Consider the following 13092-nt stretch of genomic DNA (forward strand, 5'->3'; position numbering starts at 1 on the left):
ACCTAAATGGGCGGTGCTCGTGACAGCCAATCATATATCATCTTAAACGTGCTAGAATATATTGACCAATAGCACTTCTAGCTGTGCTCTAACGCTCACGGTGAAGTCGGGGGCGGGGGCTGTGCAAAACTGGGGTGTAATAACGTGGAGAATCAGGAGAGGGCAGCACTGTATGTACACAGAGCTTAGATTATCATTACAAAGCTAACAGCAACTGTTTATATAGGTCAGACTTGACGTCTACTACAATTTTCGATTCACAGTAAGGTGTCTTCGTTTACTAGAAGGTGCGAGACAAATACCACAACTTATATTTCTGGCTTTGAGGTCCGACGTGAGAAATGAGGAAATACGGAGAGGAATGGAGAGTAGATTCTGTGTTTTGAACGACACTGAGGACCTCAAAACACGAATTTCAAACACTGAGAACAATCAACACTTCGAAAGGTAAGCTTATATATTGTAGGTGATGGTTTGTTATCATTTGTTGGGCTCCGACTAGTCCCTGGAGGGTAACAGTGCTTTACTTGCCAATTGCGTGGTTTGTTTTTGCTATCGCAGGATTTTTGACCTACATTTGCACAGCGTCAGTTTTTCGAAATGAAACCGATCAAATCCACCGGGGCGATACATTTAACCTCGTCCTGTGTTAAAACGCATTTGTCTGAACTTTTGCTGGTTGGTTGGTGTGTGTATTTATTTATTTAATTATTTGTTTTAGGTCCAAGACGCTTTTTGAAGAAATACGTGCCTCCATAAACAACAACGACGAGGAGGACCGCTCCTTCTGGAGGCCTGTGCTCCCTTGGGGAGGCGTTTTTACCATCAAGGCAGGACGGAAAGCCATATCATGCACGCCTCTGTACGTGGAAATCCAGCTCAAAAACACCTGCACCATCGATGGCTTCCTCATGATTCTTTATGTGATTCTGCGGGACAACCAGGGCTTTCGCAGGGAGCTGGCTGTCTTCCTGGGCAAGCAGTTTGTGGAGCATTTCCTCTACCTGATGGACTCCTGTGACTACACCACGGTGAAGATGCTGTGGATCTGGGACAGAATGTCTAAAAGGCAATATCGCTCTGAGATCCACCAGGCAGCCCTGGAGATCGACCTGTTTGGCAACGAGCACCAAAACTTTACAGAGAACCTGGAAAACCTCATGTCCACCACGCAGGAGAGCCTGTGCACCAGCTGGAGCTGTCCAGCCCGCTTCCAGGATTGCCTCAAAAGTACCATCAACATCAGGTAAACTGTATTTACCTACTATTCAAGTGTTTTGTTAAGACACAGTTGCTGGCTTTTTACCCAAAATATTTGTTTTTTTCCCCCAGTATTTGATGTTTAAGTGCCCTTCAGCAGACCTCAGCTGTGCATTGTCTTATGCCAAAGTTGGCAGAAAGAATTGCAATCAAGTGTTGTGACGTGTTTGTGAGTGGATTGTTGTTACATTATATTTTTCACATTTCTAAGAATTTCACTCTGACCCTTTTTCCTCTCAGTCCTCCTCACGAGCTTCCTCACAGAGACCCAATTCAGTCAGCTGTGGATGAGTTCTTCTGCCCCAAGCTCCTGCTCTGCTGTGAAATTGGGTGAGACACGGCAGGATCTTCATCATCGTCGTCTTTTTCAGCGCTGTGTTGTTGTACTTCCTTGACAATTTTTTATTTATTTTAAACAGATGTGATGGTCTAAGGGAATTCTCCCAGAGGATTTTCTGCCATGGCCCGCCACCCTTTGTTATCCTCAACATGCAGCAGTGGAAGTCAGAGGAGCTGTCGTATGTCCCTTACCATCTGGCTCTCTGTCAGCACAGGTATGAATCAGAGGTGGATATATCTACAGTAGGTTCTGCATTGCTGTTCATTCAAACGATGTGCCAGTGTAGCCTTCATGTTGCTCAGGTGGAGCCCGGCCTCCTAATGCTTTTACATCTGCTGAGCCAGAGGCCTGTGCACAGTCATCATAGCTGAATTAATGGAACTTTATTTATGATGCAGGATGGTCATTAAAATTAAAAATGTCCGATAACTATCCTGTCTGATCAGTGATTAAATTTTAAATGTCATTTGGATCTTCTCCACTGCACTGTTGTGCTGCCTGTCTTTATTTGTTGGGATTTCTTTCATTGGAAATCAAGAGCAGCAAAAATATCTGGAAAAATCTACTTTCCAGTATTGAGAACAATAAATGTTTTTCTTACCTGCAGGTACACACTTGAGGGTGCCACACTGTTCAACAAGGAGGAGCATCACTACTCTGCAGCCTTCCAGATAGACGGTTGCTGGATGCACTATGACGGTCTGAGGAACGATAATCTGATCTTGTTACACAAGCCCCCAGAGCTCCTGCTGCTGTCCTCTCTGGTCTATGTCCGCACCTCTGACAAGTGAACTCATAGTTTCTCAGGTGGACATAGAGTACAGATGAGCCAAAGTCTCAGCACATGCCAGAGTGATTGCATTCATCCAGTTTTTTGTTGTTACATTACCACAATGTTGTTCTTTTCTTACTGCATTGCTATAAGTTTTAATTCCTGTCCTGGGTTAGCTTCCTCAATTCAGCTGAATGCTTGGTTAAAGCTGACAGTGCAAAATGGAAATGACATCTTTTTGGGCACGCTTGGAATCCAAGAATATAATGGACTATAATAGTCCAGGGTTGAGATTTATAAACAATCATACGAGTCAGTACTGAATTTCATATACATGTGCAGTGACCATTGGCATAAGAGATTAGTAGGTAAAACTGCTCTGTAGAAATTTCTGTTTGGAGTTGATACTGACACAAGTTTTCAGTACAAGTATAAAAAGTATTGGTTTTTTTTTTTTACCTCCATGGTTGATTTACAAAACTCTCCTGCCAGCCGTGCATGCAGCGATGCAGACCTCTCAGCTGTTGTGCATCTGTTTGGCAGTGCTTTTCCATAATAACCACTGGTTAGTTTTTAGCACAAGCATAATGACACAGAGGGTGCAATTGAATCAAACTTGGTCATTATGCCAAAGAAAATATACAATCTGCTAATGTACACACAGTTTTTCCTGTCTTCATAGTTCCAAAGGTCTGTGTACAATTCCCAAGTCCTCTCTGGTTCCTGCACTGATCAGATCCATTTCATTCCCAACGCAGACACACCAGCGCACAAACATAAATGTAAGCCCCCTTGCTACAGGGATTCAACGCAGTACTGTAATTTAAGCTTATGTTTATGCATTTCAGTCCTTTCCTAAAATTAAACTGGTGCTTCCCCCCCCCCCCACACTTACACTGTGGGGTGAGGAAAAACTACTAAGTCCCCGCCTACCAGGTGAACAAGTTAAGGTTTAAATTTGAGGTAAGCATTTGCCAAAACAGGTGAAAATATAAAATTATGCCAATTTAGAAGTAATCTGAAATTACACTACAAGCTGGCCTAGAAATCCATTCAGGCCACATGCATAAACCGATGAATAAAAGTCAGACAGTTCACAGCTTGTTCAGCACACAGCAGTCTCAAAATGTTACGTTAGTGTTTTGTTTGGTTCAAGTCAAAGCATTACTGTTGTCACACAGTGCCTCTCTCAAGGAAAGTTTAACATGAATCCAGTTGAGAGTTAATTCTTGGATCAAGATTTTAAGTTGTTTTTTTTCCCCTGTTTGTTTATATGCTGACACTGTCTTTACAATACAAATACAGATATTTTTGAAACCTTGCCTATGGCTCCAGTTTATCATCCTTTTTCACGTGCATGCCAGGAAGAGATGCAGAAAAAGCAGGCAGTACCTTTTTAAGGCAGGCATTTATTTTAAACTGGGTACAGCTGCACCACATAAACAGACTTAAATGTATGTAAAATGTCTTCAGTCAAACATGAGAAAATGTGAAAAGCTACTGTTTTTAAACACCTAATGTTATCTTGTACTTCCAGTATTAATCCACAGGATATAAAATTCAAGATCATCACCTTACTCCAGACACACAAGGAAATGTAAAAAGAAGCAGAGTGGTCATTTTGGCTAACATTGACATCAGTTTCATAGGATTTCACCCCCCCCCCCCTCCCAGACATAAACAGAGTGGTAGGCCACTGCAGAACATGTGTTAGTCATCCATCTGCTTTCTTTGTACAAGCACTTTGGTGAGAGTGGTGGCAAAACATGACATTAATTTAGGCCATAATTTAAAGAAAAAAAAAAAAAAAAAAAAAAAAAAAAAGCATACATCTGTTCTTTTTTTGCAGATTCACGTTTCCAGATTTTCATCAGCCTCTCTCCAACCTTAAAATAGTTAGTATACACATCAGAAATGGCAACATATGTACATAACAGTGACAAGATGAATCGTGGCAGCGGCGACGGCGCACAATTACGCCTGCGTGATTCTGTGCCGTGGCTGCAGTGCTAAAGTGACAAACACTACTACAACAGACCAAAAAAAACAAGAATTTAGAGAACACAAACAAAACAAATACAAAATTAATAGTTGTGCCGTTTTGAAATAAAGTGTACAGACATACAAATTAAGTTGTGTGTTACTTTTCAAATAAATCAGAAATTCAAAGTACTTGACTTTGATGGGGAAAAAAAGAAACAAATCAATGTCAAACCGCGATTCTCACATGTGACACTGACCAGTTTGCACGGCAAATGTCATTTAACTTCTCATCTTACAGATTTAGTTTAGAGTAAACAAGGGCAAGGTGAAAGAACACACCTATGTAGTGTTTACGAGACTTATAAGTGCTGAACTGCAGGAAAAAAATTCATCTAAATTGAACCAAATAAACACATGCTTTGTGCAAAATGAACCAGCATGCACAACAAAAATGACAACATAGGATGACTGGTTGGTTTAGACAATGTCAAGCTACAGTCTGATGTTTCATTTGGACATCACCAGCCAACAGTGTGATCTGACAGACATGTTATGTGGGGGTTCTCTTACACCAACATTAGATGCCTTGGCCTTATTCTATTTTTTTTCTCTTCTTTTTAAAGAGACAAACAAAACATAATTTAACCCACGAAAGGAAACAAGTCTTATTGCAGTATCTAAATGCCATTAGCTTAAATCAAAACATATATAGAAATTACAATATGTATCAAATAGTTTGGTAAGTGCAATGCAGAGCTTGGTTAAAGTTCCCACTTATGTGCAAACATTAGTCCACAAAGCAACGCAAAAAACCCACAAACAACAACCCATGCCTTGAACATAAAACAAGTGACTTAAGACGGATCACTACCTGGCCGTCTGCTAATCGAGTGTCCCCTCTATTGCTGTGCAGTCACTCGAGCCCAGTCGCACGCTTTGAACTCTCTCCCAGGCCTGGTGACAGCAACAACATGGCCAGAGCTGGCAAGCACAGCCCTTGGTGCCTTATCATCCACCTCCATATATAACCACATGGAAGAATGCAGGGAAAATATTTAAAAATGTGGCACAAGGGAAGATGTTGCGTAGGACCGTTTCCTTTTCAAACTTTTTGCCGTTTCACACCAATCTGTGAAAATATTACTTAAAACCTAAGCTTGCAAGCAAGACCTGGCCACGTGTAGACATGTTTTTAGAGGAGGATTAACTAGCACAGAAATGTCTGACCCAATCACAAATAAAATCGTGTTCAAAGCCAAGAGAGGATACCAGCTACAGATAGTTGACAAAGCATGCTCACATCCTGCAACTGGACCAATAATGGAGAAAGTGTAACATTTAAAAAAAAAAAAGTTTGAAGTATTTGAGAGAAAGAAAAAAAAAAAGAAAAGAAATCATGCCAATCTTCTCGCCTTTGGGGACTATGCAGGTAGAAGTTTGCAGTTGTTGGCCCACAGGCTTCCCTTTTAGTAGCTTTAGGGGCCACTTGCATTTTCTCCAATTAAATTCATACGATAGCAAATAACTATCACCAGTTACACAGCAGAGGCCTAACAGAGTTTGACATTAACTGGATGAAGCAACGCAGACAAACAGCTAAATCCTGAATCCTAAATATAGCACCAGTTAGTATTGTATACAGACCAAAAAAGGTGAAAAGAAGGCCAAGGTCAGTTTCAACTATTGTGAACAGTAGCAAGTGCATGATCTGACCTTAGACCGATGCAACAGAGGAGAGAATATGAGACCCTTTTTTTTTTTATACTTTGTTTTGCGTTTTTAAATGGCTCAGAGGATGAAGCAGAGACTAGTGGTGAACACTTTAAGGAAAATTCACCTCTACAGTGGCTGTGGGAATCAAACTGTACACACATTAGTGAGCCAGTGCAGAAAAACATTTACAGGCAATGCACTAGAGGATATATTTATATCTATATATTTCATTTAGACCATTTACAAGAGAAAGGCAGCCCTTTTTTGAGAAAATATAAATATTCCAACTTTTCTATTTTTTGTCAAGCACTGATGTGGATGCAGAATTATCCTGCGTTGCTGAGCCCAAGCATCAGTTCTGCACGCAGACATGTGACAAAACAAAACAGTTCTATCTGACATGCACATACCCCCTGGACCATACACACAGACATACACACTATATGGCCAATAACCACATAGTCATCAAATGCACAAGCAAACTGCAGTGTTCTAGGAAATTTGAACACACAGCTCTGGTTGCAGCAGAAAAATTCCTAAACAAAACAAAACAAAAAATTTAGCACAATTAAGGACGTGAAGCACAACATAAAACTGTCTGCAAACTTGACGAAGAATTTTGTAACGTAAATAAGCAGATTCCACAATCCTCTGAGACATAGCTCGAAGTCCTCATTGTGGTCCAGCAGCAATAGAGCGTTCATCTCAGTTTTCCAGTGACAGTCATCCAAACACCATCCACCTTCCTCCGTTATCTCCAGAACCTTCCAGCTCTTCCTCATCCCTGCAGCACGGACTGCAGTCCCCCTTCTAGCCAGCCAGCTAGCCCGGTACACCCATCCACTCAGAAATGCTCTGATGTTAACGAAAATGTGCAGGCAAGCTCATCTGCACCTGGAGGATGAATGTGGGGAAGGAGGAGGAGAGCCAAAAAAATAAAATAATAAAATAATAAAAAGAGAGAGAAAGTCTTCTTTGTGTCTAAGGTAATTTATTGGGTCCTAGCTGGCTGGGCCATGGGTCAAAGGGCAGTCAGACCAAAGTTACAACGGCAGTACATCATGCCACTGGAGTCCAACCAGCTGTCTGAGATGGGATCATAACGCTGAACGGTGTTCAGGTAGGATGACCCAGAGTGACCTCCTACCACATAGAGGTAGTTGTCCACAATGGCAGAGCCCACACCTGGAAGACAACAATACCACAAACATCTCTCATTATAGGCTTTTCGTGTTATTTTCTGGATCCAACCATCACAATAGAGTCACTCATTTTGAATTTAAAACTCAAAACTCACCAGTTCTGGGTTCGTTCATTGGTCGGCACGCCGTCCACTGGTTTTGATGTGGATCGTACCGCTCGATGCTGGACAGGTGCGACACTCCGTTGTGTCCACCCACCACAAATATAAATCCAAGCATCACACCTACTCCGAAGTTGATCCTCTTATCTGCCATGGGGGCTACCATTTCCCAGGCATCCTTGCTAGGGTCATACCGCTCCACGCTGTGTACAGTAGACGCAGCACAGTTATCAAAACACAAAGGTTAAAACGCTCCAACTCACCCGCTACTTGCAATACCTAGCTTTGCTTCCAGCTGTGCCTTCACTTTGAGATATTTATGGCAATATCCACAATGACCAGTCTTTGCAGACCTAAAGGTGAGCTCACATTACACATCTGGTGTAAGAATGCCTCCTCCATCTCCTGTTCCCCTTCTACTAAAGCCTAAATGACAGTTCAGAGAACCTTTGTTCAGCTTTGAATGGGAGCTATTGCTCAGTCAAACAGAGGCACTGCTGCATTGTATTTATTTTTTCCACCACCACTGTTATAGCTGTGTGCTGAGAAATTTTGTTAAGTAATGTAAACACAATGGGGCTCTTTCTATGCATGCGAGCTTCACAATGCATAATGACTGAGCAATTTTCTTTTAATCGTACAGGGAAAAAAAGAAAACAAGTTAGATGGTCATATCAAACACGCCAATTTGAACTTGTAATGAGGGAGCGATGAATTCCTGAGAGCCACTGGAACATTGGCAAACTAAGCCATATAAGCCACGGGGGAAAGAAGAAGAAAAATGTCCCCACAGATTCTGTCCAAACACATTTTCCTGAGGGGTTTTGGGAGTCAAGGAAACAAGCAACAAGAGCGCTGCTCTCTAGTGACCTCAGCAATACAGCAACACATTTAACAACCAATTCTGTTATGGCTATCCAGCACTTATTAACAAGCTCCTGGTCTTTTTCTCAGCTAGACTCGATATCCTTCACTTCATTGCCACTTCTAATAAATAATTAACATAACCCTGAGAGGAAAGAACCCCCCCCCCCCCCCCCAAAAAAAAAAACAAAAAACAAACACACAACAACAACAACATTTTAGGAATTCTTAAAGTCCTAACCTGTTTCGTTAAAGACCGTTTTAAACTAAAGATAGTAGTGGGGGGGGGGGGGGGGGGGGGGGGGGGGTACAATTTTATGTCACACGCATCTATACAAAGCATTATTTGACCGCTAAATAAATTGGAAAGTCATTTAAAATTGCCTGGTCCAAGTATTTAATGGTCACTTGGAGACAACATGCACTTAGAGCATATATACACAACTACTCTAAGTAAGATTACCTGTTCATATGTGCTGGGCCATAGCCTCCAATAGCATACACCATCCCATCTAGGACAGCGGTGGCAAAGCAGCTGCGAGACTTCGTCATGGGTGCCACAGGCTGCCACTCCTTCAGCTTCGAGACATACTTCTCCACAGACTGGAGGTAATACTGGCCGTCATAGCCTCCCAGGGCATACAGCTCTCCGGCCAGGACCACTACACCGAGAGTGCTGCGACACTCTGCCATACGCTCCACTGAAGACCACGTGTTGGTTTCGGGGTCCCAGCTTTCGACTGTGCTCTCGTGCCTCCGATAGCTAATGCCCTGCCTCATATGTGTGGCGATGCCTCCCACAACATAAACTTTGTGGTCCAGCACCGCCACTCCAAATTCATATCTGGGTACACTGAGAGGGGCCAGTCCTATCCATGAATCCGTCTGAGGGAAATACATTTCCGTGCTGAAAGACAAGGAAAAAACAAAACACTAAGACACTTTAAAAAAAAAAATTTAAGTTTAGAAAGTTGCTTTTATACAAATGCATCCAATTGTAATCTACAAGTCACTAGCATTACCTTTCCAATGTGGCAAACAGTCCAGCCTTGCCTCCTACTGCAAGCAGCACCTTTGGGGCACACCTGGGTCGTGCAGACAACACAGTCTGATAGGACAGCCGGTGTTCAGGCATAAAGTGATATTTGAGGGCCTCATTGAGCAGATGCTTGCAGGCGTGGTCATCTCGTATAAGATGGTTGGCTTCATATAGGCGAGTGAGGAATTTGACGCTGAGCAGCGGAAGGCGAACACAGTGCAGCAGTTGAGCCAGATGCTGCTGTCTCTCAGTTACATCATATTTGATCCATGATTCGAGGGCATAAAATACAGTCTCCTCTGTGACTACCTTAAGGCAATCATTGGACACAATTTCATCCAACTCGGCTCTCGTCAGTTCAAAAAACTCCTCCGTTTGACAGACTTCCTCAAAGTTCTCACAGATGAACTTCGTTGCAGCCAAGCACAGGTCATGACAGCCGTAAGTCTCTGCAAAGCGGGAAATGCCTATACAGTTTCCAGCGTCCAGCTGGCTCTCTAAGAAGGAACAACACTCCTTAAGTACAAGCTTAACCTGGAGTAAGTTGGCAGCGGGGAGCAAAGATTCCACTGTCTCCTGGGAGATAAACACCGTCCCGGTATAAGCATACTCCACTATAGCCTAGAAGCAAAGACAGCACAAGTGTTACAATAAACATGCTACAGCAGTTAATCACTGTGGCTAGCAAGTGTTGGATAGAAGCATACCTGCAAGGCAGCTTCATCAATGCACTGGAACTCCACCTCAGAGGTCTCCTTTTCTGACAGGTTACCCGTAAACATGGCCTTGAAATAAGGACTGATGCTGGCCAGCACTACTTTGTGGGCATGGATCTTGGCATCACCCACACGCAGCACAATGTCACATAGTTCGTGATCCTGCCGCAAGAGCTGGAGGCCTTGAAGCAGCTCCTCTGAGTGAGGCCGTGTCAGACTTGCAAACATATAGGACTGGTCCTGCTGGTCCATCTGAGAGCAGCAAATCACAGATCAGTGTAATGTTTTGAGAAGAGTCATAAAGTCAGTGATGTTTTCCAAAGATGGGCCGGTCAGCTAATAGAAGTCCTGGACGTTATCCAAGTGCCATACGGCTCTGACACTACAAGCCTGAAAAGTCACACTTTCTGGCTTGGGTAACGTGACGTAATAACAGCACGCGTTAAGTAAGCAGGCCTGGGCAGTATGATGCAGTCAGACATTATTTCCCCCGAACCAAGTATTGCATTAGTTGTTCTAACCAGTTTTGTTAGCAGATTACTGCGAGTTAAGCTAAATATGCATGGTCTTTATTAAGAAACAACGCAGCGTAAAGTCATCTACACGTATTAGCTAAAAACAACACACATTCTAGATTGCCCTAAAACCAGGAGGCTAAATGTGAGCACTCTGTATCCAAGCTTTGGCACAACGAGTCACAACAACACATCAGTTTGTTAACTGGGGCCTTGATTTCTGAACGCAGGACTTGGCCAGATTAAAAATCGCTAGCTACCTCTTAGCTTAAAATAAGCACACAGCTAATACGGTAGCCAGTACTGTAAAGCTCACCAGCAGCTTAGCAGTTTGCATAAACACATTTGCACGAACATCACACGCACAACGCTCATGTGTGCACTGTACTGTCAGTATATTATTTTTCCACGCCAACAAATACAGAGAGCTGATATTGCCGTTTCCCTGCGCTGCAGTCACCGCAGGTTAGCTGCTAAAAATAAACACGGTTCCTGTGGCTAGCTGTATCATTGATTGATATACAGTAACATGGCTGACAGATACAAAACGTGACGTTGTAGCCAGGATTTAGATAACATTTAGCATCGTCAGAAAAGCAAACCTGTAGTTTACAGCCCGTCTGGCGTGCCGCTGTAATGACCGATTTTGCAGTGGCGACGACAGCGAAGCCCGGGCGGCTATCAAGAAAACAACCTGCAACCTAGCCACAAAGCTACAGACGAGCTCTTATTATAACCAGCTACCAGGGCAGCACACCCACTTCCGGTGATTTTCAAAATAAAACGATATTTGCCGTTATTTAATTCACTGAATGGTTAAGAACCAAATCAATGACAATGCTCGTTATTGAGTTTAACCGTATTCTACTTGGTGTTCTTTATTTTACTTATTTCCTCCTTTATTTTACTCATTACTTTTATTTTCAAAAAATTCCTCTCTGCAATTGTGCTCTCCGCTTATCCGAGCAACGTAAATTGCATTGTACTGATCGATTGCTTTATAGTTTGAAAAAGAAAATGTGTTTCACAATTCAAAAAAGAACTATTTACAAGAAATGAACACATTTTTAGTCCAATACAAACCTACTGTGTTATGTGGCAGCATTGCAGGCATATGTTTTACTTGAATGTGGGAGGGGAGAGGAAAGGAAAGTGCAAAATGTAGGCACCAGGTATCATCGTGACACTACCACTCACATGATATATTGCTGCTAAGTAAGCACACATAATTTACCCTTTTGTTCTCTTGTGTTGGGAAGACAATGTATGTTTTTTTAAAGGAATCATGTGCCCTTTAGCTCAACGTTGTTACTAAAGATGACTACCAAGAAGAAGCTTACTTGGTTTTTACGAGTTTTTGAGAAATAAAATATCCTTGTATCAGACCTCTTCATGAATTGTATTGTAACTTCTGTGTGTGTGTGCAAGGGGCCAGAGAAGAGGAGGAAAGGGTGTTGGCTGCTGACTAAGTTCACAACATGATGTGTTTTTCTATGTGGAATGTTTATCTTTGCCAAAAGACAAAAAACAAACAAAAAAAGTGCCAGGACCAGTGATTGTATACACTCTCAATTCATATTTCTATTTTGGGATTTAATTAAAAAAATATTTGGAAAAATGCTGTTTTATTGCAAAGACTTGTGAGCTTAACAGCAAGTTTTTTTCTTATTAAAATGAAATATACATAAAGTCACAATTTAAAAACACTAGAAATACAGCCCAGAGCCCTGACAATTTTCCACTGATTAGTTTTTTTAAGGTACAAGATAATATCAGAAAAACTTAAAGCTACCTTATATAATAATCTATTTGTTATTATGTTATTAATAATCTGTGTAGTCTAGTTTATACCAGTGCCTCGCAATTTATCAGTTCATGATAGATTTGCATAACAATAACGTCGACTCACCAGCAGTTATAACTGACATGTTATGGGGCATAAAATAGTCCATAAAAAAAAAAATAGTCCATATTTAGAATAAAGAAACTTCTATACATTTTCATTTTAGTTTAGTTTAAATTTTTGTGAATACAAAAAAAATGAAATAGTAAACATTCTTTTACACAGTGATAAATAAATACCAAGAAAAGAAAGTATACCTGTAATATGTGTGAATGTGTGTGTGCGTGTGTGTTTTAGTGTTCAACAAAGAGACCAAAAAATAACTGGATAAATAACTTAAAATGTTATTTTAGAGTTACATTTTATGCCAACATGGGTGTGTGCTATATGTAACACAATGCAGCACTTTATATTCATGCCATAACGTATTGTTTAATTTTTAAATTTTATTTACATAAATATGGACATTAAACTTTTGTCAGGAAGTTACATAACTCCAAAACGTGCTGAATATATACAGTGAAGAAAACTAGATGTAAAATACTTTGATTTTCCCGCATCACATAATCACATTTATAATCACCGTCTATTTTGAGTCTTAACCTCAGATTCCTTGTAACGTCTCAGTCTGGGCTGCAGCTCCGTGACGACGATGCCGCCTGGAGGAGCCTGGTGCTCGCGTCTCCATGGAAGCACTCAGTTAGTTTGCGACATGTATTCGCCATTTTGCAGCTTCGGTGTGTG

The 13092-nt window shown here is 41.5% G+C and overlaps 2 protein-coding genes across 3 annotated transcripts; one reads left to right on the forward strand and one right to left on the reverse strand.

Moving 5' to 3' along the window:
* The first annotated feature begins 131 nt into the window (after nucleotides 1-131).
* dorip1 (dopamine receptor interacting protein 1) lies at nucleotides 132-3694 on the forward strand. Its single transcript, XM_004540820.3, has 5 exons — nucleotides 132-447; nucleotides 722-1246; nucleotides 1501-1590; nucleotides 1680-1814; nucleotides 2208-3694. The coding sequence occupies exons 1-5, from the start codon at nucleotides 362-364 to the stop codon at nucleotides 2389-2391; spliced, it is 1020 nt and encodes a 339-aa protein (XP_004540877.1). The 5' UTR covers nucleotides 132-361; the 3' UTR covers nucleotides 2392-3694.
* A 67-nt stretch (nucleotides 3695-3761) lies between these two features.
* On the reverse strand, nucleotides 3762-13092 carry klhl28 (kelch like family member 28). Of its 2 annotated transcripts, none has more exons than XM_076877483.1 (6): nucleotides 12952-13092; nucleotides 9982-10242; nucleotides 9258-9895; nucleotides 8699-9142; nucleotides 7366-7574; nucleotides 3762-7253 (listed from the first exon to the last, which is right to left on the reverse strand). In XM_076877483.1, exons 2-6 carry the CDS (start codon nucleotides 10240-10242, stop codon nucleotides 7090-7092), a joined length of 1716 nt encoding a protein of 571 aa, XP_076733598.1. In that variant the 5' UTR covers nucleotides 12952-13092; the 3' UTR covers nucleotides 3762-7089. The 2 variants fall into 2 exon arrangements, with proteins under 2 accessions (XP_076733598.1, XP_004540880.3); XM_004540823.5 differs by lacking the exon at nucleotides 12952-13092 and adding an exon at nucleotides 11108-11251.

The sequence above is a fragment of the Maylandia zebra genome, linkage group LG19 (assembly GCF_041146795.1).
Source record: "Maylandia zebra isolate NMK-2024a linkage group LG19, Mzebra_GT3a, whole genome shotgun sequence".
NCBI classification, from domain to species: Eukaryota; Metazoa; Chordata; class Actinopteri; order Cichliformes; family Cichlidae; genus Maylandia; species Maylandia zebra.

What these genes read in the sequence shown, in the direction of transcription:
- dorip1 (XM_004540820.3), top strand. Translation starts at nt 362, where the DNA reads ATGGAGAGTAGATTCTGTGTTTTGAACGACACTGAGGACCTCAAAACA. An exon ending in AAAAGTACCATCAACATCAG is followed by an intron (nt 1,247 to 1,500) that starts GTAAACTGTATT and finishes TTTTCCTCTCAG; the next exon opens with TCCTCCTCACGAGCTTCCTC. An exon ending in CTGGCTCTCTGTCAGCACAG is followed by an intron (nt 1,815 to 2,207) that starts GTATGAATCAGA and finishes TCTTACCTGCAG; the next exon opens with GTACACACTTGAGGGTGCCA.
- klhl28 (XM_076877483.1), bottom strand. Translation starts at nt 10,242, where the DNA reads ATGGACCAGCAGGACCAGTCCTATATGTTTGCAAGTCTGACACGGCCT. An exon ending in TTGATGAAGCTGCCTTGCAG is followed by an intron (nt 9,896 to 9,981) that starts GTATGCTTCTAT and finishes CTTTGCTTCTAG; the next exon opens with GCTATAGTGGAGTATGCTTA. An exon ending in AATGAACGAACCCAGAACTG is followed by an intron (nt 7,254 to 7,365) that starts GTGAGTTTTGAG and finishes GTTGTCTTCCAG; the next exon opens with GTGTGGGCTCTGCCATTGTG.